Raw genomic sequence first — 26,425 nt, forward strand, 5'->3', positions numbered from 1 at the left:
ATTTACATTACTATTATTATATTTTATAGCATGCAGAATAGACACTTAGTTCTGAACAGGGTACATGAAAATACGGCTTCCATTTGTGAGTCCGTATTTAATTAGTTGCATTAGTTGTGGCAGTGAGGATTGAGCAAGCAGACTGTGGCTACACACAGGCACAGAAACATCAAGAAACAGTTGCTTTTGGTGGAGAGTGGCACAGTTTATAATCAGGTTTCATGCTTCTTACTTTCTTTTAGTGCAAATCCAGACTCATATCAATTCAGGCAAATAGAAGGGCAAAGAATTCCCAGGGATGGAACTCACGCAGCTGTAAGTTACCATCTGATGCTGCTGGTGTTTCCAGCTGTTGTATTAGTATTCTAGCACAATACTGCAGAAATAAAAAGAAAGGGAAAAGAAAAAAGCAGCAGAACTGAAATGCCTCACAACAGTTAGAGCAGCAAACCCTGGTGCAGTCAACCACTTAAATGCCTGCTTAAATCTCAGCACATTAAAAATTCAGCAAATCACTTACGCTTGTGCTCTAGAGCTTTGCTGATGTGGGCCAAAGGATTAGGGAAAAGGAGATTTTTTTTCAGTGCTGGAGGAATAGTGAGCTTGACTCACCTGGAATTTCTCTAGTGTACATGCCTTCATAAAATAAGGGTAAAAGAGCACTGTATCAGAACAGTAGTGTTTTACAGCACCTATGTGCACATATATGCTAGAACATGCATGAGATATTGCAGTCTCAGAACATGTTGCCTTAGATTCTAACAGTAGGTATTTTCCTAAAGCTGCAGAAGGACTATATTCAGACCTGAGAGAAAGTTGTGACTTCTGTGAAATCCGAATTGCAAATGCATATCCTAGGTCTCAATTCCTAAGCCAATGTTTATTTCCAGCTGAAATAGATTGGAGAAACTGGAGGGAATTTTTTTCTTTTCTTTTTGCATGAACATAGTTTGACAAAGTTTGTTTCTGGTAGTAAAACACATGACATTATAAAAATGAACTAATCATGACTGAACATGCATGGTATAAATTGGGCTACAGTCTCTGAGAAATAAAACTTAGCTGGTATGCAGCAGGTACTTCTCAAACATAAGGGGCTCCTTTTGCAGAATGTATTTATTATGAGTGGCTGGGTATCTGCATTCTGGCTCAGTTCCCTGTAGTAAGGAACTGACCACATTACTATTTGCAAACACAGGGTTCACTCAAGTGGTACTAAAAAGAGAAGAGGTGGGGCAAGCAGGGCTTTAAAAAGAAAGAGGAGTCCCTCCAAGTTTGTATGTATAAAGCAACTACATTTTGGAGAAGGACAGTACCTGGAGATCTCACTCACTAAACTCCACTGAGGGCTGTGGTGAATAGTTTTTCAATTGCTCCGTGTTTAAGATTCGAACAGCAGCTTTGCTTGTCGCGAGGAAATCTGCAATGATCCTTGCAAGCTTTGCTTTTAAGCTGTGTTAAATTTGTGGCAAGAGTGTCAGGCATTTCATACTTGGCTTCCAAAAAAGAGGGGGGGAAAAAAAAAGACAGAGAAAACGACATGTGTGGGGAAGAAATCCCCCAGGAATTTCTTCAAGGTTGTAGTCAGACACAGTAAGGACTAAAGTGACAAGAAAAGCAAGGCAAAGATAAAACTTGGTGTTGTGATAAGATGTCTGAGTATAAAGCAGGAGATTGCAGAAACCTTTGGGGATTACATGTGTTCATCTTGTCCTGGATATGACCAAATACAAGCTTGTTCTCCTCTAGCGACAGTTCAAAACCTCAAGATTATGTTTCTCTTCCATGTTGCTTTTTTGTCAGTGGTTTTTAAAATTGGTTTTGTCAGCCTCTCAGCTCTGCAGCACTGGAACTGTCCTAATGGATACAGACTAGAGATTGAAAACTCCACTTGTATAGGTAAGTAAGTGACCATTCACAATTATGAAAACAACATTTGTATTCTCTTAATTGAGCTTTATAATTTTTAAAGAACTTTTTTTACAGAGTGTTTGTGTGCCGTACTGGCAGAGGCAGTAAATCAATTTTTTCATATCACTTGCTTCTCAGAACCAACAGAAGTCATTTTGTTTAGTAGTTTGTTATTCAGAAATCAGTCTCTTGTCAGTTTAACTATCAGACAGTAGGATTGGGGCATATATGATTTTTAAAGAGATCTGAACTGTTCCCTGGTTACCAAAATTTCTTTCCTTTGCTTTAGTGTCTCTGTATCTTCAACACATGTGTATGCACATATTTGTGCTACTATATATGTGTGATTTGTGTATGGATTTATTTTTATATCTCTATATACATATAGAAAGAGTACTTTAATGATGTAAATATATATGTATTAGTATATACTTGAGTGTAGGCTTGATAACTTTAAAAACTTCATATTGGTATGCATAGGTCTGTGCACTTATATAGAGTTAATACATCTCAAACTATACACAAATCGTGTTGCATACTGTAGGACTGTGGGTGAAGTGTATGACGCTAACATTACTGTAATAATCTCTAGTGTTTTGGAACATTTAAAATGCAGATTCTTATTCTTTAAGAAGTGTAAGACAATGACAGAACCCTTCTCTCCACTCTGATACCTTGAAGTTCAATTTTTTTTTTTTAAGAAAGGCAGAGTCAGTGAAGTACTGGGTATGTTAAGGAGAAGAGGAAATGCTCTGTAAGGCTTCAAGCAAACAAGCCTAATACTCGGAGTTAAGCTTTTGCCACAGTTTGCTTGGGCTTCAGAAGCTCTGACTCAGTTCTTGACGTGATTCCAGTGATTTAATAACAGGTGCCTCCGTGCATTCTGCCAAGAAATACTAGCTTGTAAGCAGAAAAGAGAAGTATGCATGTTAAATGTTCTCATATTGAGGGAGGAGGAGCTAGGCATTTTTGTGTACAAATGATAAACCTGATTGAAGGTTATCAGAGAGCCAAAGACACCTAGGATACTTCCATGCTGATGCTTGAATTTGAATGAGGAGCACACTTCTGAAGTGAATCTCCATACTCTTCCCTCTTACTATGCTTCTGCTCACACTGCAGAGCAGCCTCAAAGTGCACAAATGGGATTCCCCCTGGGTGAACCTGAACCAGTAGGTGCACCCTGGGAGAGCACCTGTCCTCCCTACTGCTAATGGGCATTCAGTCCACAGGACCAGACTCGAACTGGTTCTGTGTAACCCCACCCTGAGATGTATGTAGGTCAGATCCTCAGCAGCTGTTGCACTTTACAGATCCTCTTCTGCGAGTCCATGCTATTTGCTAATGTTAACCTAGTTTCTATGGGCTAATTAGGAAGTACATTAGTTATAACTTAAATGTTACTGTATTGCCTTGTTGAGACCTCAGTTTTAACAGGACAGTCATACTGAAATGAAGGCGATTGCTTGGCTGTTTTTTGGTGGGTCAAAGTCCATTCTAAATAGCATCAAAGGTTAAAATGCCACAAAGATGCATTCATTCTTCTGTTTCGGTCAACTTATTTTGCACACTGACATGTGTTGCTCTCCCATTAACGGAGACAGAAGTTGCCCTATGTTGTGTCTTTTCTGTTGAAAGCTAGATTTATTCTCTTGTTCTACCAGTCTTGGAGAGACTAGATAAAGCACCCAAACAGGATGGCTGGTAGCTCAGCAAACTGTGCAAGAAATAATAATAGAAGTAGTGTTTTCTGTAACAGCTAAACTTACTATGACGTACCCTGAGCAAAGATCTTTTTACCTTGTCTAGCATAGAATAAACAAAAAATAAAATGTGCTAGGGTATCTTTTTAATTAGAGACCACTGGATTACAGAGGAGCAAGCACAGGCACAGAATTTTGAGATGAAATACAGGACTAAAGGATGCTTTGATGGAATGGATTTCCCCTGTTCTTTTTTGTGTCTGCTGGATATACAAGCTCTGTCATGACCAGAAGACCGGACGTATGAAATTCTAGTTCATTAATTATGTGAGACAGAGGATGCAGTGGAAGCAAGTGGTAGGAAGCTGGAGGCAGACTTTGAAGGTAATAATGGGCATAAAAGTGGTGAGTGGGAGACGTGACGCATACCAGTGAACTGTGAACAATGACAGCAAGTTGAACTGTGGCTTGGCGACCATCCTTGGTGAGCTGTAATAAATATACCAACTGTAAAATGTTCTTTATTGTCTGTGACTGTGTGGCGTCCTGCCAGCTGTAAGGCCTATCCTGAACTGAGGAGGTATTGGCTCTCTATTAGAGAGCTGCCACAAAGGACGCTTACTGGAAAGTGCATAGGCTTTTCTAGATTCATTTTCCATCCTGCTACTGCAGATGGAGATCTAGGTTGTGCTCTTCTTACCTGGCTTAATATCTTAATTAGTTCCTTTTATTTCTGGGGATATTCAAAGATCAAAGGCTGCCTAGTCATGAGGAAGCATAATGTAATCTAACCCTAAATGTTTCACATAATTTTATACAGTTTTTAAGAGAGATTATTTGAATCCTGACTTGGTATGCCAAGAGGGGAAAGGTCTTTGAGGCAACTATGTATCCCAGAACAGCACAATTTATAAGAGGCAAAATACAGGAGAACAGGTCATGAGGTAAAAACAAAGGACTAGTCTGGTGCCTGAACACATCTATTTATCTGCAGATAATGATACAATTGGAAGCATTTCTGCACTTCTTGATGTTGCCATCTTGTTTTTTTTTTTTTTTTTTTAAGCTAGTGTCAGGACTGGGGACTAAGTTACCCTTAAAAATTCATCTTTCTTAGACTCCAGTGAACACACAGAACCCTCTACCTCTAGAAGAAAAATGGTCTTGGCCATGCAGGAGGAGTTGTTGTTCTTCCTAAAAGATAAAAACATGTGAACAGTGTGTCTTGGGAGAGCTTTGATTTCTAATGTGTTTGACATCTATAAGCATACAAGGGACACCAGGAAATGGTGGTGGCTGTTTGGCTCAGTCAACTGTGCCCTCCCCAAGTACCCCTATAACAACACCATTTTTCATGCTTTCCAGGGGTTTAGATACTTTCCCCACTAGAAGCCAAGACACTTTCTGATGCGATGCTGTTTCTCTCCATAAGCCTCTACTGTAGTCCCTTGCATTATCAAATTTAAGATGGACATTAGTACTGTTAGTCTTGGGCTACCCAAGAGCAATACATTGATGTTCTAGATAGTGCATGAATGGAAGTGTACCTTGGCATCAGGGCTGACTTCGAGTGCTCACTTTGTAAGCTTTAAAGGTGAAGGAAGATGGTTGTTTAAAAACAGATTCACAATATTGAAGAAAAGTTCTTAAAGAAGGCAAAGCAAACCCCACATTATTAAAGTTATACTAAATCATAGGGATTCTTAAATTCTGCCACATCACTGCTAATTCTGACATTGACTAGTCAGCCCTTTTTGCTTCTTTAGGACTAGTGTGCTACGTGTTCCCCCAGAGCTACAGCTTTCTTGCTCTTTTAACTGAAGATGACAGCTGCAATTAGATCAGCTGTTTTGGTCAGATTGTTCTTCTTGTGTCTCAAGCTTTTCCTCTTTCTTTCTTGCTCTTCGCCACTCTCCTGTCATGGAACACTGGTGATATGGAATATTAAATTATTCTTGTTTGAATTACAATTTTTAAAATTCCCCTTAGTTAGCTAAATCCAGGCTCTAGTTTGCTCCATACAGCCTTCTGAAGACACACTGTTGCAGTTTTTTGTGTTGTATTCTGAGAATTATTAAATGCCAATTTGCAGCTAATTCACAGCTATCTTCTGCAAGCATCGTATAAGGTCATGTAAGAGCCAATGAAATGGGGAACTGTGTTGGTTACCCCCATCATAATGTAATTTTAGGAATAAATCTGTTGGGATCCCACTGTATCCCTGTTTTTTGGAAGAGTACAGCTGAAGCACATTTGTTTACTTATTTTCAGTAGCTGTCTTCCAGCTAGCTCACTTCATATTGTACTGCTTTGGGACAGATGCTTGAAAATATTGTTACTGAATAATAGGAGGGAATTCTTCAACATGGGTCTGAGCCACAGGCCAGTTCACTGAAAGATTCCCATTGAATTCTCTGGAAATTGGATCCAGCTGGATGTGGACAAATACTGTCTTTAACTGTAAAAACTTGGATCAAAATAGAAAGGAGGAGAATCTGTCACAAGAAATGAAAGAAATGGCAGCAGACATCACATGAAGCTTAACCCTGAAGGAGGCTGAGAAGCAGGACTGTAGGGCCAGTGAATAATACTGCAACAGCTTTCATCATCAATGTTTTGCTCAATGGAAAACAGCAGATATTAATCTCGTGTTCTGTTTTAAACAAATAGATTGCTAGATATGTTCTAGTATCTAACATGAAACCAGATTTTAAAGGGAGCTGGATGTCAGTAATTACTGCTGCCTTTCAAAAAGCGCCAGAAGATAACATCAAGGACTTCGTCTTTGAAAGGCAATCTAGTGACAGTATGTTGAAAATTAGACTATTTTCAGGGAAGTAGAGACCAATTAGAACTGCACCATTTCTCAGTGGCTTTGATGTGGAATTTGTGGTTACTAATTTACTCTCAGCATTTGTTTCTAAAAGAAAGACTGAAAATGATTTTTTTTCCATTCTAGTGACCGAACTCTTGAGATCTGAATCCAGAACAGTAGAAGATTAAAGAAGATATCATAGTCCCTTGAGATCTTTTTGCCATTTTTCTTCAAGATGTCTAGAAGTGGTTTCTGAACTTGATTTCAGATCTAAATTTGGTTCTACTTTATGCAGAACTTTTTTTGGTTCTACTAAATCACATGGTTGCTTGTGCTGTCACTGCTGTGGCTCTGGACTGGAAAAGTGCAGGAACTGATAACCAGCTTATTTACATTGCATTTCTTACCATATTATCTGAGCACTTCACAGCCTCTATACTTTCAAAAATTATGAAAGATCTAGTTGTACTTTAATGCCCATTTAAAAACTAGGGAGCTGAGGTAATGATAAACTTGCACTTCTTTACTCCTTCAGTCCCTCAGAGATGTGCTGCAGCTTTTTTATTGTGGCTTGTTGATAAACAGAGCATTTTTTCCATTTGTGACTATCTTCTGTTCTTTGAGCTATATGTTTTTAACAAAACAGATAAAATGTATGAGCTATTTTCTTTGTAATCCAGATGAAATTTATTGTTTAACCTTATTGATAAGATTATTATGGTGACTGGATACAGGAGACTGAATTCATCCGTAGTCCAACTCCACAAGAACCAAATTTGAGTTAGGTTGGGTGAGTGCGTGTATCTGTGTGTATATATTTTATGTATACAATCTGTATATTTGGGGCCATAATGAAAGGCACATTCTGGGTTACTGTGGTTTCTCTGTATCCCTGCCAGGCATACTAATGCTCCACCTTCTGCAATCAGAGCATTTCTCAGGACTCTCAATAAAGTGGCATATTTGTATGCAAAGTCATTGAGAGCTGCCAACATCATGATGACATGATTCATCGTTTTTGCTGATTCTCAAGGCATTTTTTGCATAAAGAAGCCTTTGAGAACTGAGCAGAATCTCATTCTTCCATTCAGGACTGGCTGTCATGGCACTGCAGACAGCTTTTGTGTTCACTAAGCCGATTTCTTTCACAGGGTAAAGTTCCCATTGGGGAAAGTGGTTGCCAGGATACACATGCCAGCTCCAGCAGGATGCAACCATGCTTTGCTTAGGCAGAAAGAGTGCAGGTGAAGGCACTCTTAGTTACACCTGATAGATCATTTTATGATCAAGTTCTCCTAAGCCTTAAGAAACAGCTTTTGGCTTTTTTGTTTTGTTTGACCTTTACAAAAAGGAGAGCTCATATTAAGCCTAGGACCTTCTTCCATTGTTAGTGTCCTGAACACTGAATGTTCACAGAGCTCCAGCATATTTAACAATAGCTCACTGTCTGTTGGCATTTCCTGTTTACAGCTGGAATGGATGTTCTGTGATGGCCAAGCAGCTTGTCAGTGTGCCTCTGATTTTTCATTGGGCAATTATTCTTGAATTATTCCTTTCCTCAGTTAGGGTGCTTGTTCGCTTTTCAGCGTGTGGGGGATTTGCTCTATTATGTGAATTTCAGTAGTGCTGAAGACTGGCACACTCACTACCCCCAAATCCCCTCTTTAAGTTACTAGGGAGACAGCCTAAATTCTTTTAGCCTGATCAATCAATGTGCTCTTTCCTGGAGAGTCTTTTTTTTTTTTTTTTTTTTTTTTTTTTTTTTTTTTTTTTTTTTTTTTTTTTGCGTTTAACTATATGGTTAAAAGCTGGGAAAGACCATCCTGTAAATCACAGATCATTTTCCAGTTACTTTGGTACATAGTGTAGTAACCTGTGTTTGGTTAAAGCATGTCTTCATATTCTCATCTTGATTTGAGGATGTCCACTGATGTTTTTCACAACTTCACAGCTTTTTCTTGGTAGCTTGTTCCCTTAGTAAATCACACTTGCTGTTAAAACATGAGTTTAATTTCTAAATTTGATTTCCCTGGCTTCAGTTCTCAGCCATCAGTCCTTGTTAAGTCTTTCCTGAAAGAGACTAAAATGCCCTTTGGAAAATTGGGTGCTTTTTCTTTCTGAAAGTATATATCTACTTTGATCAAGCCTACTCCCAATCTTCTTTCTCATAATCTAAACAGACCGAGCTGTTTGTGTGTCTCACTGAAAGGTGCTTATTCTTACCCTCAGATCATTTTTTTTATCCTTGTTATATACACTTTCTAATTTTTCAGTACCCTTTCACAGCCCGTATCTGAGAAATAAAAAAATATTCCAGTATTGTCTGATCACTGCCATATATGGAAGTAAAATGATTTCCCCACTGTCATTTATTTCTCCTGTATTTTATATGTATTGTGATTTGACTTGTCCAGTAACTTGCTGAGAGGTCAGCTGCTTGTCCAGCATGAACATAAATCCTCTTCAGAATAAGCACTATTCCAGATACAGTCTGTAGATCAGGCCTACCTTTCTTCTTTAACATGCGCTTTATTGAGATTGAATAATCAGCAAAATGACTTCTGTCTTTTTAACAGTCTTAAATCTACACAGCTACCTTTATCACCCATACTTACGATCTCGTCAAAGCAATAATATTCAAAATCATATTTATTTAACAAGCCACTATGGCCATAAAAGTATATTGACTAACATTAATTACGTTATAGTCTTTATCAACTGAGTCTTGCATCATCTGCTTTTATACTGGTGACTAAATCAGATTAGCTCTCTAGCTTAGTCAGCCTGTTGGTCCTTTTGAAAACTAGCATGTCAGGGTGAGGTACTAAGGCAATGTTCACGCCAATAGACTTCTTCACATCTCTGTTAACGTTGACAGTAGTTGTGAAAATGGGCTGAGGTCACCAAAGTCCTCCTGTACAGGCTATCAGAGAGCCCTTAAATTTTAAGGATACTCAGGCACTGTCGGCTAACCTGTTATACCTAGATTTGAACTGGCAATCTAGAGCTCAGGGTTTCTGTAGCCAATTAGCAAACTTCTAAGCCATTCAAACCTTTCTAGAAGGGATTTACAAGAACTCCTTTAATTCTGTGGAGAATGGAATGTACATCTCTCGCATGTCTGTGGGAAAATACTCTTTGGAAAGCTGATTGTTTGAAGAAGAATGCAGTTTGGCATTAAAGTGCTTTATGGAATTAAGTTGCTGAAAATGCTTCTGTTTTGCCTTTCTAATCTGCTAAAACAAAAATTAGTTAGTTGCACATGCTCTGATTATGTTTCATACATTATGAAAATTAGTTTATTGGCCATGTGGAACATATTGTGGAACAACTCTGAAAAGAATATGGAAGCATTCCCCAATCTCTATGGTCACATTAAATATCTGTAAAACATCAACTTTCTTTTTGAATAACTGCTATTTGACACAGAATAAAACCCGCTAAACTCTTCTGCTATATGGAGATTTTAAAAGCATTTAAGGGAGACGGTTCCCCGGACCACATCTGCTAGCTTTCACTAACCTGACATTGCAAACAGGAAAAGTTCCTTTCAAAGTGCTGGAGTGAGCTGATCAAATTACCGGTTTATTATAGTGAGATGCCTTCTCTGAACTAGGTGGATGTTCACCCAACACTTAAAGACCTCCTAAAGCCCTGTGGTAATTTGCACATGGTTCAAATGCTGTGTTACCCAAGAAGCTCTTCCTTATTTCCTCTGAAGTCTTGGTCACGAGTATAAATATATATACACAAAAATATATTAATACATATGTGCGTATATATATGTAGATTTGGTTGTGATTCAGTGTCCTGCACTGGCTTAGTCAAATGTGTCCCTTAAAAAGAACTCATGTTGCTTCTTTTTTTCTTGTATGTATAAATTCAAACACTGTAATGTTAAAATCCAGAAGAAAAACCGTCCTGTTTTACTAAGGCACAGACATCAAATAGATCTTGGACAGGGTGAATGCTGATTCTTAGAGCAACCCTCACTGTTGTTATACCAAGAAATATACAAGGATACAATACTGCCAGATGTCATGAACCTCTAGAAGTTACCATTTGATCTCAGTATGAATTTAAGTTTCTCTGAACTTTCTGGGACAATCCCTAATGGTGCTGAATACTGACAAAGTGCTTAATATCTTCCCCGCTCAGTGTAAAATATGCTCCTCAGTGGTGACCTTTTTTTTTAAAAAAAAAAATCCTTCACTTTTATAGCTACTGCCTCAAGCCCTAATAATGCAACATACATACCACAATTATCTTTTTAATTAATAAAGGCTCTGGGCTAACCCATCATTTAAAAGTCAAGTTTCTAATTAACTTGCTTGTTGCCTTGGGTGGGTGTTTAGCTTGGGATTGATGCTCTCAGAATATAGTGTTCTTTAATGTATCACGTATGTTTTTGAGACTTGACTGAATTCAAAATGTCAGGTTGGGAGTGCTTTGGCAGTTGTATGTTTTGCAGAGCCTGGTGGTTTATTTGCAAAATTGTTACTGTGGAAAGGGGGATAATAATAGAAGGAAGCAGCCACAGGCAGAGGTTATGAGAGTATCATAATTGCGTAGCAAAGGATAATGCAAATCACAGAGTAGCAGACGAGTCCTTTCCCTATTTTGGGGCAATCAGGGACTATTTGTGTAGAGTGCCCAGTCACTAGGGGAAGAGAAAATTTTCCTGGTCTGTCTTCTTTAAAAAAAAAAAAAAATCACTGAACTTATGAAAACAAACAAATTAACAATTCCAAAACCAGTAAGTGAAGCAATATAGCCATCCTTCTCTTCTAATGGTGGGAAATTAAACTTTGTAATTAACCTATTAGCAGCTTTCTGTGTCCAGGGTCATCTTTCTCTTGCTTTTGCTAGCTGAATTATCCTGATCTGTTCAAAACATTTTTCAGATATTGATGAATGCCTCGAAGGTGGTTTGGGAACCTGTGGCCAAAGCTGTATCAATGTTCCAGGGTCCTATATCTGCTCCTGTTTGCCTGGCTACACTTTGGATATAGACAAATGGTCTTGCTATGTGAACGGTAAGGTCATTTTCTTTCCTAATGACTAAAAAAGGGCTTTAGAGTTTTAATTAGCAGTTAGCATACTTTTCAAAGTAAATCATGCCTGTTGCTTCCCTATTCACAATGCTGACTTAATTCAGCTACTGGAAGGCGGACCGATGCTTTGGTTTGCTCACTGAAAAACTGCCTCCTGTAGTGTGCAGGTAACTGGCAAGGGGAAAAGCAGATGTCACAAAAGAGTGCCAGTGGAGAAAGGAAAGTATGGTGGTAGGAAGATGAGTGAACATGTGAGAGAAAAAAAAACAACCCAAAACATGGCTTCCTGTTAAGCAGATCTACTCCCTCTCAGAGGAGTAAACTATATAATAACTCAAAATTCTCTCTCTTATCCTGTCCTTACTACTTCCAGAAAAACATAGCACTACGTAAGATTTTGCTCCCTTTGCCCTTTTCAGTCCATTGGCATTGATACCAGTCCAGTGTATTTAGGTTCTGGGGACAGTGCTGTGAAATGCTGGACAGGAAGTCCTTATTTTTGGTTTGGTCCGTAGATACTCTGTTAATAAACATGAATGCTACTGTGAGTTCTTTCTCTTTCCCTCTGTCCTAAATTGTCAAATTGATTTTTGAACATATAATTTGCATTTAAGTTTTAAAAGTTTTTAGCCCCTCTGAGAGGAAAATATACGCAGTTATGGCCTTTGAATAACCATAGTCTTATCCTCTACTGATACCACTGGGGAAATAAACATTGCTGTCTAGGATATGAGGTGGGTGTGCTCTGAAGTTCACCTCTCACCTCTCCATCTTGATTTCTTGCATGTCTGATTTGAGTTCCTGTCTGGGACACACTAGAACTCCCTTCTGGTCCAGGAGTTCAAGTTTTCTTTTTGTGACTAGTGTGTACTTGGGGCTTATCTTAATGTGGAGATGTGCTGTGGCAGGGTATGTTTGTGACCCAAGAAGTAGGGGATGTACTCAAGTCTCTCTGGATGTACCCTTTGGGACCATGAACATAACCAAGAGTATTCTGTGTGGCTCCCAAATCAGCATCAGCAAAATTACCTCAGTGAACTGGGAGAATCATTATTATTGACAGCAAAGTGTCACTCACAAAGAGCCAAGCTGGATTTTTGTAGCCCTGCCTATACAGGGCTAGCCCTTTAAAAAAGAAGCATTATCTTTTTATTAAATGTTTTGTAAACTATTTACTTTTGAACTGAAGAGGAATGAAAATAAAATGTTAACTCACAGTGATGTTTCTGCTCAGATCTTTCAGAGAACAATCCTATCTTAATACATTATTGATGGACTTCAGACTTTTTCTAAGGATATTACTAACATTTATACCACTAGTGGAAAGGGAGTGACAATTCAGGAGCTACTGTCACAGATAAAGAATGCTATGCTTACACAAAGTGCAAATCCTTCTGTAATGGGTATACCAAGTGAAATACCCTCATGTTTTAAAGACAGTAAGCTCTTTGAGACAGGTGTTGTTTATCTGTTCATCAAACACTTGATAATATTAAGTCTCAAATCTGACTGGTGCCTCTGCAGTTGAAGTCAAAGAAAATCCAAACAAAATGAAATTCTTCAGTCCACATTCCATTTACAGCTCTCACTCACAGGACCCTGATGGGAAATTCAGAGCCTGGAAAGGGCAAAAACAAAGTATATATATGCTATTGGTCAAGTAATTGGCAAAATGCAAGCAGTAAAACTGCCAAATTCCTGAGATAAATCGACCTTGCCTACACTTCAGCGTTCATTTACCATTTACGTAAAGCAAGTCCTCATAGCTTAAATATTCTCACAAGGTGAGGCTCAGTATAAATAGCAGCAGAAAAAGATGTCACTAACATCCTAGAAGCAGTTGTTATAACTGGTTAATACCTTGAAAAGTCCAGATACAAAGCAGTCTATTGTTGTAGAAATCAGAGTTCTGGTCATCTTTCTGGTGAATGACGGTAAAATACATTTTGGGTGCTTGTCAGAATTTGCTACCTAACTTGCTGTTCACTGGAGAAATCAAACTTGTTCTCTTTCCTCTGATATGAAGGGCGTTGAATCAAACAACCTTGCAACCATGAAAAGCGTGCAGCATCTGACTAAAATTTGTAGGAGTCATGTCTGCTGTTCAAAGCCTCAGGTTTCATGTTAATTGTAGAGATAGTTAAAATGTGGCAAAGATTGTCAATAGAACTAATTTAATTTTTCAAAAGTATATGAGCAAAACCTGATGACAGTGCATCCTTGCTGACATCCATTCCTGATGAATGGAGAGTCTCCTTTGCATTGCTGGAAGATGGATTCAGCAAGTGATTAGGAAGGTTTTAAAACTATTATTCAGTTGGCACTGTATTAATAATTGTATTTCAAAATTACTTAATGAGCAGATTTTTTGTATGCCATGATCTGTTGTGTCAGGTAACCAAGTTCTAAATCTAACTATGTTTTAAATGTCTTAAGTGCAAGGTATGCATAAAATGGTTCTTTTGACCTCCTCCTAGATCATAGGATTTGAGATTAGTGGTAACAATTTCTTCTGCAATTTCTGTTTCATGAGTCAGTTTTCTGACCTAACACATTTTCAGCAGTAAATGTGAAGGGACATCAGGTTTATGTCATAGTGGTTCTCTGGGATGTACCTGGGATGTTATCATTAAAATGTACAAATATGAGAAAGATGGTTAGATCCTGAATGTTTGCTATGGCTAGTATAATACTGATGAGAATTTAATGTGGCAAAAGTACCATACGTATCTAATTGATGTCTTTTTTTTTCTCCACACCAGACCCAGCACCTTTCTTACTTTTCAGCCATGGAAATGCCATCTTCAGAATTGATGCTGAAGGGACAAATCATGAAAGACTGGTGGCTGATACTGGCCAGTCAACACTTATAGACTTTCATTATGCAGAAGATAAAGTGTATTGGGTTGACTCTGAAAGACGGCTTCTGCAAAGAATTCTCCTGAATGGCACAAAACGAGAGGTAAGATAATCAGTTGTCTGGAAATCTCCAAATTACTGAACATTATACCCTCTAGTGAAACAACCCTGTTCACTGATTGGCACTTTAGAATTTAAATAGTATTTGCTGTCTTAATAGTTCTGGTAAGTACCAGGGAGGCCTGAGTCTATGCTGTTTTACTGACTTTCACAGTACATTTAGTATTTTCTGGGAATCAAGTGAATGGAGTTAAAGATGAAGGGGAGGAAATTTAGACAAATCAAAACTTTGAAGACAATAATGTGTCTATCAGTTTTAAATTAATAACTGACGTTCTGGAAATTTGTCTTTGAGATTACTGTAACTCAAACTGGCACAAATGGTATGAGGAGAATGTATTTGAATTCCTACTCTCTTCTCTCAAACCTTTTATTGGTTTCTATGGTTGCGTAAATGCTTCTTTCAGCACTGCATCTTTTGTTCAGAAAAAGCTGTACAGTTCATTGCATCTGGCCGATTAAGAGGGGAAGACAGGGTGTTGTGGCTGAACTTTAATGTTCTGAGAACCTTCTTTTGTTTGAGAGATATTGCCAGGGTTCCTGTTCCCATGTGGAGATAATGTATTTCACACTGATTTTTAAGGATCAGGGTCCAGCAGCAGTGTGCCAGGCAGTCTTCCATTTGTAACAGTACAGGTCTGGGTACTTTGTAGTGTGCCAAATACAGGAAATGTTTCTAGCTAAAAGATCAGTCCAGCATATTTCCTTATTTCCCCTGGAGAACGGTTTCCCCCTCTGAGGTGGTCATACAGTTCAGAGGGAGTTTATGCAAGCACAAAGATGACCAAATGAAGTGGTTAAAGAGTAAGAAAGTGAAGTTTCTGTGGGTTTGGAAGAAAAGGAAGTAAAATGAAATGGGAAGCCACAATCTGGCACTGTAGTCCATGTAATGCAAGTCAAGTTCAGGGTAATAAGTGGGATGCTTTTTGTTGTCAACTTTTTTGTTTACAGAGACTATGTTACGTAGATAAAGGCGTTTCAGGATTTGCTATTGACTGGATACATCAAGATATTCTTTGGGCCAATAAACAAAAAGCAACCATTGAAGCAACAGACATGAACGGGAAAAAACGCCGAGTTCTTCTAAGAGATGCTGGTCATCCCACAAGGATTGCCATTGATGCTGAGCAAAGGTAATTTTGACTAGGTTAGTAATTTAATTGAAATGGACTCAGAATATTCTAAATGCTGTGACTGTGATTTATAGGCTATAGGGATAGTCTGTACACATTGTATTATCTGTAGTCTAATGATAATTCCTTGAACTTTGACCAGGTAGGATAAAAGGTTGATAACCATATAAGAAATAAATAGAGAAATGTGTGGCAAAAGTCCACGGAAGTCTAATGCAGAAACTTTATCTTTTGGTCATAAGGGAAGATTTTTGCAAATGAGGAGATCTGAGGGGAAGGAGGCCTTGCTGGTTCTTTCTCAAAGATGGTGAAGTTTCAGGGCAGCAGGAAAGAGGACTTGGGAGAGCAAAGGAGAATGTCCCTGCAAATGGTGCGAGTCCTTTGTGCTCCAGACCTGGTATGCTTGGGAAATAAATTGATATATATTCTGAAAAAAGTCTAACCTTAAAGTTTTTCTCCTGTTTCCTTTGTCCCTCAGTTGTTCTGCTTACTGGTTCTGAACCTGTTGTTGCTACTCTGTATCACTAGTAATTTGGCCATCATAAAGATGCTTCTTTCAGCTCCAAGCCATTCACACCGAGAACTATTCTCACATCAGAGATTTGGCCTCCTCAAGAGTTATCAATATGGATTGTCGCAGTGGTCTCCCCATGCTGATTTATCTTGGCATGTAAAGCTCCTCCATTCAAGGTTTCAAAAATAAAAGCTGAGGAGACTTTGAGATGCTTCTGTTTGGTATAGCAATAACATATTTTTGTTGCCACTTTCAATTTGCAATAAAGTCGCTCAGAATAGTGTGAAAGTATTTTAATATTAAGGCTCATGTACCCTCTCCTTGTGCATTTATACATAAACCAACTGCCTGATGCATTACTAGTATTCCTAGAGTGTTGTCATTTGGATAGGTTTTAAAGGCCTGAACAACAGCGTATATATTTTTTTCTCTGATCTGCTTTTGAATTTTTGAATATTTACCAATTTTGGAAATTCTCACAAGTCCTCAAGTGCGCTGGCCTTATGCCACAGGGAAATATGTTACAAATTGCATTATAGGAATATATTTGGTGAACTTGCACTAAACTTTGTGGACAAACTCAAATGCATATATTCACCTAGGTGTGATTCGCCAAGCATTAAAGCTGTACACATGTGCTTACAGAGAAGCAACTTAGCTAGTAATAAACTGCAAAGAATGTAGACTCCAGGGAGTCTAACATTTTTACACCTTGGTGTGTTTTGCTTGTATGAAAATTCTAAGCGCTGTGTATGTGAAGTGAATTAAGACAAATGTAATGCAGCAAGCATAAATATACACTAAGTCTGATGCTAACAGTGTCTTCTCTCCAATGTGTGCAACTCGCGCAAGTAACAGAGGTCAATGTGATATCTTAGAAACTGTTTTTCTCGAAAGATGTGTCTGGTTAGTAGTGATAAGATTATTTTAGTAGCAATAAGATAACTATTGCTGCAAGATTCTTTTTTTTTGAATGGAGTTTAGATATGCTGAAAATAAGGATTAAGAATTAAGTGGAGAGCAAATACTTTAAAGGCTATATTCCTGTTTGCTTGTATTGTATCCTGCCATGCACTGACTTGCATAAGGCTTGCACTGAGACTGTAATCACCTTTTGTTTCTTAGTTTCCCGATCTGTAAAACACGAATCCCAGTATATATCCAAATTTCCAGAGCTCTAAAGATTCTAAAATAACAGGTGCTATAGAAATGCAAGCAATTATTAATGAAGTGTTTAAATATGTCAGTAGAAAATCTGATGGACCTTCTTGAAACATACTTTCAATTATGCATTAAAAACTATGTAGTAGACTATGTAGACTACGTAATAGAGTGGAAAAGCCATGAGGCAGAGGCTGAATCTTCCTCAGTTAGTACAGCACTTGCTAGTGAGATCTAATCCATTTGGGGGCCTTTAACATATGATTAACATAAACATAGTATAGCTGACTTTATGCTACATAGTTTTGTACATTTAGATCTTAAAATTTTGTGAAAACAAGGCAAAATGGTAATGCTTTTTGGAATTTGTGTAAGAAACAGAAACAAAGAAACCCTCTAAACCCAAACTTAAAAAAAAATAAAACACACATGAATCAGGGATTAGTTGGCATTTTGGAAGAACTGTTGCTAATCTTAGTCACATCAGTAAATCTAGGTTCTGATCCATGAATAACTTCACAAAAAAGTAGTTTGAATGCATCATTGATTTTGGTATTGGAGCTTTATTTTCACCGTGCCTTAATTTAATGGCAGCATAGTCTGGCCGCTATAACCGGCAGGAAGGTAAAAAGGAATGAGAACAATAATAGAAATGGTATTTTAAAGTCAAGTACCACTGAGTGATGTGTTGGACTAGAACTTTGGGAGATCGATTCCTCCCCATAAGTGTAACATAGGCAGAGGGTAATGCAGATCTGCCTCACAAATGTGCCATTTCCCAAGTTTGCTGGAGACCCCTGTAGGTTTGAGAGGTTATTCCAGTTTCCTTCTCTGACTGCATGGCTGAACAAAGCAGATACAGAGACAATACAGCTTCGTGGTTAAGCTGGACTGATTCCTTCTTGACCTACTTGAGAGAAATTTCTAGTATCTCACTGCTTCCTGCACTGAGCTGTACTGTCCATAATAGAAACATGTTTTTTAAAATAAGAAAACAAGTCTAGTAAAATTTTAGCGGTAACATTGCTTCCGTTAAACAGACAAAACTTTGTTGTTAGAAATGATTTCTAATCTTAAGAGTTCTATTAAGGGGAGATGTATATGAGGTTTTCCTTAAATAGGTTAGCATGTATTAAGAAAGCCTCTGGCATTATTATTAGTTTTTATTCTGGAATCACTATGATAAGAAAGAAATACTGCATACAGGAGCAGCTAAATAAGGAATGTGCAACCATGACATAATCTTGCCAATATATTTTTTTTCAAAATACGCTTTTCTTGTCTGCAGGTTATTATTTTGGTCTTCAGATGGTACTGTTTCCAGCATATACCAAGTATCCCTTGATGGAATTGATACAAAAAATGTTTTAAGAACCACAGGAAAAATAAATGCCATCTCGCTGGATTTGATTGACCTAAGGCTCTACTGGATCCAACATGACCATGAGAAAGACATTTCCCATATTGGATCTTGTGATTATGATGGTGGGGCTGTTCACTTGCTCAAAAATTCTGTTCGGTGAGTTTTTCTTAGCAGGTCAGAAATAAAATGGTCATTTTCAGGGGATAGAGTTAAGTTCACCTCCTTCTCCTGTTTATTTTGTCTGTTCATAAGACAGTAATGAGTATAAAGGATAGCAGAAATGGCCTGTAACAGTATATTTAAAATTACTGATAGGAAAATGAAAAGTCAGAACTTCTTTTCTGTGCTGTAGGGATAATACTGCTGTTCAGTACTCTTCATCTTCCAAGCTTTTAGCAAATGGTAGCTACTTAATCCTCAGGAATCCCCTCTGAGTGTTTGTTAGTGGCCTTTTTCTGCAGATAGAGAAGCCAAAAGCAAAGAGATTAAATGATTTGTCCAAGGTCACAGTGGGTGAGCTCAAGTGTCTGAGCTGTGCTCAAGAGTCTGAGCTAGATCAGGTCTTTCCTGTCCTCCTCTAAACTTGATGTCCTCCTTAGCTGCTGGACGTTGGAGGCTTGGATAACCCCCAGGACTCAGTCTCCAGCAAACCTCAGCAGATCTGGTGAAATCTGTCCTACGGAACAGCCTCATTCCACCGTGCTCCCCAGTGCCTGGGCTAAGCACAGCTGAGGGCCTGTTAGATCCATGTCCATTCGAGTGCCTTTAACATCTGGCCTTCATGCTTTGCAGTGGTACAGATGTTCCATGCCAGGCACGTTGTCAGAAAAAGGTTACCATGTGTCACTGTAGCTTCTATCAGATTAATACAAAGTTGAGGTTTCTCCCTATATTGGCAGTTGCCTCGTTGGATTTTTTCCTCTCCTTTCTCCTTTGAGTTGGCTGGTGTTTCCTGGGGCATCAGCACTTTTACTTTGAGCCTGGATGATATGGATCCTCCTTTTTCCACCTGCAGTATGCTCTAGAATATGGAGGCTAAAAATCTTGTTTTTAATACTTTTTCTGCCTCCTCTCTTATCAAAACTGGACTCTTTTATGGTTCCTGTTGGTTGCTATAATTTAAATTTGAAATTGAAATTGAAAACAGAAAATAGGAACTAACTTCATGTGGCAGGAAAAGCTGCAAGGTGGATTTGAGATATACTCCCCCTGCCCCCCAACTCCTTGGTATAGTCAGAAGCTTCAGAAAAGGCACTGGAGGGGACTTAACTGGCCTAGATCCTTCAACAAAGCAAGCATCTATTTTAGTTGCTGGGTTCAACAGAAACAGGGCAATACCTAGGCTTTCTCTGTGAGTTGAGTCAGTCCTGAACAGCTGGTTGTGCAACCTGTGAGAAATGTTCATAGTTTTGCAGCTGATTCTTGCAAATCTGCAGGATTCTGGAAGCTGTATTATTTGGGAATATCTATGGCATCTCACCTGACTTGCTCATATATAAGATTATGTTGAATGCAATTTAAAAAAAAGGATATTTACCATGTACTTGACTGAACTAAATGCTTAAAAAAATGTGTGAGTGAGTAAATGTATCAGGATCCAGTAGTGTGCCACTTTGTGTTATTTTCTGTTTGTTACAGGCACCAATTGCTTGGTATGTCTGTCTTTGCTGAGCACTTTTACTATTCAGAGTTGAAATCTGGTATGATATGGAGAGCCAACAAGTATACTGGAAAAGCTGTAGTCACAATTAGCCTGAAGTCATCATTTTTTCCACCAGTGGAGATAAAAGTGGTACATCCATTCAAACAGCCAGGTGCAAGAGAAAATTCTCAGGATTTTGGTAAGTAAACTGTAATGATATAGTTACATGTGTAAGAATAATAATGTAATATATTCTGATCTTTTTGGATAATATTTTTTTCAGCAAAAATCCAAGATTCAGTGAAGTCAATGACAAAATTTGCTTTTAATTTCAGTGACTCAGGATTCCACTTGGTGTGTGTAACTCCAACTGGAACATCAGGCAGAAAGCATGCTGAGCCTGAACTCACTCTGTTAATCTAAAAACACATGCACATAAATGTGGTTTTCTCCCTCTCTTCTCTTTTATTTACATATACATATTTTTATACTTTCCTGTTAAATGCACAAAACTGACATCTTTTTAATTCTTCATGTAGATTATCTTCATCAAATGACTGTTCCCTTCTGGATGTTTCACTCTAATGCATATATGAAAACCTCTGATTATTTACTGTGGCAGTAAACGATTTTAAGAAATGTCATATGTCCCACAAGTGATAATGTGCATGTCTCAGCTTCACTGTGGAATGACTTGATTAAAAGTTACCCTGTTTAAGAAAGACCTGAATTTGCAATAGGAACTATCAAGTGAGAGTCTTTGTTTGTTTAACTGAGATCAGCTGTAACCTACAGTGTGAAGTGCCACATCACCACATTTCACTGTGGGATCAGAAAATGAAGGTAGATGACTAGGGATAGCTCACCCTGCTGAGGATGCCTGCTGTGACAGTAGGAAGTGTAATGCAGAGTATACCTGTCCAGGGGAAATAATGCCTTGTTCTCTACTCTCTGGAAAGCAAATATTATTGCTTTAATTGAGTAGCTTTGGGCATCAGTTTTGCTCAGATGTGAACAACTGAGCAAACAGCAGGAAAAGTAGTGACTCCAGGCACTTGTGAGTCTCTAGCAAGAATTGTGGAAATCCCAATGGAAGATGATCCAAGATGGTCCGAGGTATCCAGAGGTCTGCGTGGTGTAAAGACATGCAGAGAAAACAGTGTTTGTATGAGCAAAAATGAAACCAGATATCTCTCTTGAACCGTTCCTAAATATCTACCATCAAATAGGCTTTCACTCTCTTCATGCCAGCCAACACCTTTGTACAGTATCATGCTCCCTCTCCTTCCCAAAGCCTGGTCTGAGCAGGGAAATTGCAGTCTTCAAAGAGACTTTCCCCTTTAAATGCTTCATTTGCAGTGCAAAGAGCTGCTGAGATGCAGAAGAGAAAGTGCTCTTGGAGATAAAGTTTATACTTTTGAACACAGGGAGCCTTCATTCAGAGACATTCCCTGTTTTATGCTTCCTTCAAGGGTAACAATCACCTTGGCAAGTGAAAGCATACTTCTCAGCTCACACATCTCTTGTACTCACACAGAGGACCTAGGGAAGGATGCATTTGTGATGCCGATGGTGACATGTCCACACATGGGTCAAGGTTGTTGCAATGAGATTTCAAAGACCCTGAGTAATGTCTCATGAAGCTGCTTAGATATTGTCAGTCACCACGTCTGCATATGCATGTGGATGGAGAAGGAAAAACAGTGACCAAGAAAGATGATTCATGATGGTGGACTTCTGAACCTCAGGAGCTATTAGTTGTATTACATGTGTTCATTCCACAGGAGTATTTAGCATAATGCTCATTGACTATGGGTGCTTAGGTTTTATTCTTCTCTCAGAAGATTAACTCCCTTCTTCTCCCAGAACATGCTGCTTTCCGATGCTTCTCTTTCCATCAGAAGCAGGTTTCCCCCCCCCCCCCCCCCTTCTTTGGTAAATAAACTGCTAGTGTTTTAAAATGCCTTATAACACTTACTGCTGTATTTCTAACATGTCTTTTAAAAGTATAACAAAAAGTGGTATCAGCAGAAGCGCTTTTTTTATTCCAAATACTTCTTGAAAAAAGTCTGTAAAGTGATGGAGTAGAAAGAAGCTTAACAAGCTGAATCCAGATGAACCTTTTAGACTTTGCATGTACGTTGCTTGGCTTATCCAGTGCAAGACTGAGATGAAAGGAGGGCTTATGAGCCTGGAGTACAAATGAGATTTATAGCAAATCTTACAACAGAGAAACCTGGAGATGAAAGCATACCTAGACTAACTGGATGCTCTGTACAACCTAAGCAAGTGTATGTTGCAGTGCAGTGTTAACTGTAAATTATCAGGCCTTATTTAAAACAGATATCAAGTGAATTCTTTCAGAAGAAAATGGGACTAACAAGAAGTGCTCAACTGACGTGATTTGATTTTTTGAACTGAAATTTGCATTATTTGCTTTAGACTTCTCACCACTACTTAAATTCCTCATATCTCCTAATTCCTTTCCCTTTCAAAAGACTTTCCTAATTTGGTCAGGGTCAGTAAGTGCAGAGAAGAGCATTAATTCAGCTATGGGCTTGCTATAACCCCACACAACAAGTTTGATAGGGCAAGATCTGAAAGAAGGCCTTGAGTCTTGAATGACTAACCCTAGATTTGATGACACCATATATGTTTATAAATGCCTGATGGAATGCTATTTTCAGTTTTATTAATGGCTCATAAAATGTCCAAATTACCTTAAAACCTCAAAGACTGCCTCTGATTTTTTTTTTAAGCATCTTCTCTGATAGGTTAAAAAATAAAGAGGAAATCATGTTCAGAGTACCCAGGATTTTTTGGAAGAGGACTTATCTTGTTTTTGCTTCCCTGTGTGAGATACTGGCATCAGACTGTTATCTGAGAACACTCGTTTTCATTTAAAAGAGGTGACCAGAGGAAAAAAAAGAGAAAAGATGGTTCCTGATGACTGTTCTTCCAGAAAATGTTTAAATCTCTCCTTCCAGAAAGATTATCTTAAAAACTGCATGATTCATAAGTCAGTAACTATCTACTCAAAGCTTTGAGCCTTTTTCTGACATTGAGCTTTGGCAATATTGAGTTCTAAAAATTATTCAGTTTAAAAAAAGCATCTTCTTGAGGTTGCTCAAATTGCAAAATTATTTCTTTTATTATTTCTTTTTAATGCCCAACTGTCTTCAGTCTCATTTTATCAGTAATGGTACAAGCCAAGAACAAGAGAATAGTCCCAGAATAATGATAAGATGCAGCCTCGAATATGATCTCTCCTCTGGTTTGTATGGTTTGAGTTTGCATATATTTGCACATTCTATCATTTCGGACAGTGAGGTGGATTGAGAACTGACTGAATGGCAGAGCTCATAGGGTTGTGATCAGTGGCGTAGATTAGGTGGAGGCCTGTAGCTAGCAGTGTCCCTCAGGGATCAGTACTGGGTCCGGTCTTGTTTAACTTATTCATCAGTGACCTGGATGAAGGGACAGAGTGCAGCCTCAGCAAGTTTGCTGATACAAAACTGGGAGGCTTGACTGATACACCAGAAGGCTGTGCTCCCATTCAGAGAGACTTGGACAGGCTGGAGAGTTGGGTGGAGAGGAACCTCATGAAATTCAACAAAGGCAAGTGCAGGGTCCTGCACCTAGGGAGGAATAACCCGAGACACCAGTACAGCCTGGGGCTGACCTGCTGGAGAGCAGCTCTGCAGAGAAGGACCTGGGAGTCCTGGTGGACAACAGGTTGACCATGATACAGCAATGTGCCCTTGTGGCCAAGAAGGCCAATGGTCTCCCGGGCTGCATTAGGAAGAATGTTGCCAGCAGGTCAAGGGAGGTAGTGCTCCTCCTCTACTCAGCCCTGGTGAGGCTGCACCTGGAGTACTGTGTCCAGTTCTGGGCTGGGACTGTTCAGCCTGTAGAACTGAGAGGGAATCTTATCAATGTATACAAATATCTTAAGGGAGGGTGTAAAGAGGAAGGGGCCAGACTATTTTCAGTGGTGCCCAGCGACAAGACAAGAGGCAAGGGGCACAAACTGAAACACAGGAAGGTCCATCTGAACATAAGGAGAAACTTTACTGGGAGGGTGACAGAGCACTGGAACAGGTTGCCCAGAGAGGTTGAGGAGTCTTCTTCTCTGGAGATATTCAAAACCCATCTGGATGCACGCGATCCTGTGCAACGTGCTCTAGGTGACCCTGCTTGAGCAGGGGGGTTGGACTAGATGATCTCCAGAGGTCACTTCCAACCTAAACCATTCTGTGGTTCTGTAATGAATTGTATATTTGAAGATAGATACTCCACTACTGTATGTGTCTGATTTAGTTGCATTAGGGACAAAGAATAAGGGTCCAGTGTTCTACAAAACGTTCTACGAAAAGAGAGGCTGAGCTGAAGCCACGTAAAAATCAAGCCTTTGATAAGCTAACGTTTTTAATAACATAGGTAATATCCATCTAGTCATCCATTCATCATTCTTCATGTAACAATATGACTTTAGTTAGAAGAATTAATCAGTTTGATGCAAATAAGTGCAATCGTGATGCTTTCAGCCAAACTGAAATCTCTGTCCAGGAAATTAATTCATTTGCTTGTGATGTGTCACTCCCTTAACTGGCCAGCATTTTCATTGTTGTGGTAGTGGAAGATTGAATGTTGAACTTAAATATTATGCTGCTCTCCATCTCTTGAAATTCAGAGGGTGAATTGGAAATAGCACAAGAATTTGTTCACGTGCAAATATATTCTTTGTCTGTATGAGCCCATGATGTCTTTTACGTTACACAGGCAGCACAGGTCAAAGACAGAGCTGTGTGTGGGTGGCTGCATACCCACATTCAGTAGCAGCAGTTCAGCTGTTCTTAGCTTTGAAAAGGGGCAAGCAACCCCAGAAGAAGATTAGGAAGATTAAAACCAAAATAATAGTTTGGGAGACCAAAATAAGACTGGAGTGTTGTGTATCTGCGAAAGCACCAGCTGCAAAAGATAGCTGGGCACAGATATGAAACTCTGCAAATTCTTCCCATAAAAAAGGTACTTAAATACCTGCTTGCCTTTTTCTGTGAGAGAAGTCAGAGGACTCATGGAGATACGTTGGGTACTCTTTTCTGCTTTCTTTGAAGAAACTTTGAACATATCTTTTGCATCATCAGAAATGTTCTGACTATTTGGGACACAATGTTATAAACAAAGATTTATAATGCATGCATTTCTAGTTGTCAGGAACTGAGGATCCACTTCAGTAGAAACTCTAGACAGCTAATAGTTTTTGTCCAAATGAAATATATTGCAGGAATCTTATGATCTATCTAGTTGTATTGTACTGCTTTGTCTTAATATTTCCAGTCCTCATACTTTCACTTTTTCTCTCTCTTTCTTTTTCTCTCTGTGCTTTTCCACTCTTTCCTCCTTTTTCTCTCTCTCCCTCGCCTCCTTTTTCTCTCTCGTGCTCTCCAAGCGTTTTTTGGAGCCTGGTAACATAGAATAGTGTGCTGCATTGGCTGCATGGTAAGCCTGCTATACAGGAACTTCCATGTGAACAGATATGTAGAGCAGTGGATCAGGAAGACAGGAGAACCCCTGTTAGTTCCAGTCATTCTGCATCTTGTTTGATGAATCTCCTGAAGATCCTTCCGTGGTCACTATAGGTATCCACCTGCCAAAACCACGGCATCCTCTACTCCAGGTTCTCTCTAGATCTGCCTTGTGCTGACAGGAAGCCAGAAATGATCATTCACACAGACCTATGCCTGCTCCTCTAAGTACCTTCCTGTTTTTTTTTAATGACTTCTTGGCCTGATTTTACCAATAGAAAATGATAGGAGATGTTATTTCCTTAGACTGAACAAATACTTGTTGAGAAGGAGAAGACATGTCATTGAGCATAAAGAACTGTTCAAAATAGTTACATTATATTTGTTCTTCCAGAAAAAGGATCCTGTGATCTGAACAAAGAAAAGTGCAGAAGGAGAATCTGCAGGCCAGACTCAAGGACTCATCGGTGTAAATGTTCTAGTGGCTTTATTTTGAGTCGAGATAGACAGTTTTGTGAAGGTAATATATGACTCTTCTGTGAGCCTTATTCCATTACATGACAAAGCTTCTTCTGTTCTTCTATTACACTCATATTTTGAGTATGACAAAAAACTGAGATCT

At 38.8% G+C, this 26,425-nt stretch overlaps 1 protein-coding gene and 1 long non-coding RNA gene across 2 annotated transcripts in view; both read left to right on the top strand.

Annotated features, from left to right (window-relative positions):
- The first annotated feature begins 1,267 nt into the window (after positions 1 to 1,267).
- The window catches only part of EGF (epidermal growth factor), a 64,999-nt gene continuing 39,841 nt past the window's right edge, over positions 1,268 to 26,425 (top strand). Inside the window, exons 1-7 of the mRNA XM_026101740.2 lie at positions 1,268 to 1,899; positions 11,334 to 11,465; positions 14,246 to 14,445; positions 15,414 to 15,595; positions 18,559 to 18,789; positions 20,272 to 20,474; positions 26,198 to 26,323. Coding sequence (XP_025957525.2) covers positions 1,698 to 1,899; positions 11,334 to 11,465; positions 14,246 to 14,445; positions 15,414 to 15,595; positions 18,559 to 18,789; positions 20,272 to 20,474; positions 26,198 to 26,323 — 1,276 coding nt within the window. The 5' untranslated portion in view covers positions 1,268 to 1,697. The remainder of the gene's footprint in view (positions 1,900 to 11,333; positions 11,466 to 14,245; positions 14,446 to 15,413; positions 15,596 to 18,558; positions 18,790 to 20,271; positions 20,475 to 26,197; positions 26,324 to 26,425) is intronic.
- LOC135328168 (uncharacterized) lies at positions 3,659 to 8,214 on the top strand. The gene is made up of 2 exons (XR_010388924.1): positions 3,659 to 4,098; positions 6,574 to 8,214. It is a non-coding gene; the product is annotated as an uncharacterized LOC135328168 (long non-coding RNA).

This window comes from Dromaius novaehollandiae, chromosome 4 (assembly GCF_036370855.1).
Source record: "Dromaius novaehollandiae isolate bDroNov1 chromosome 4, bDroNov1.hap1, whole genome shotgun sequence".
Taxonomy (NCBI): Eukaryota; Metazoa; Chordata; class Aves; order Casuariiformes; family Dromaiidae; genus Dromaius; species Dromaius novaehollandiae.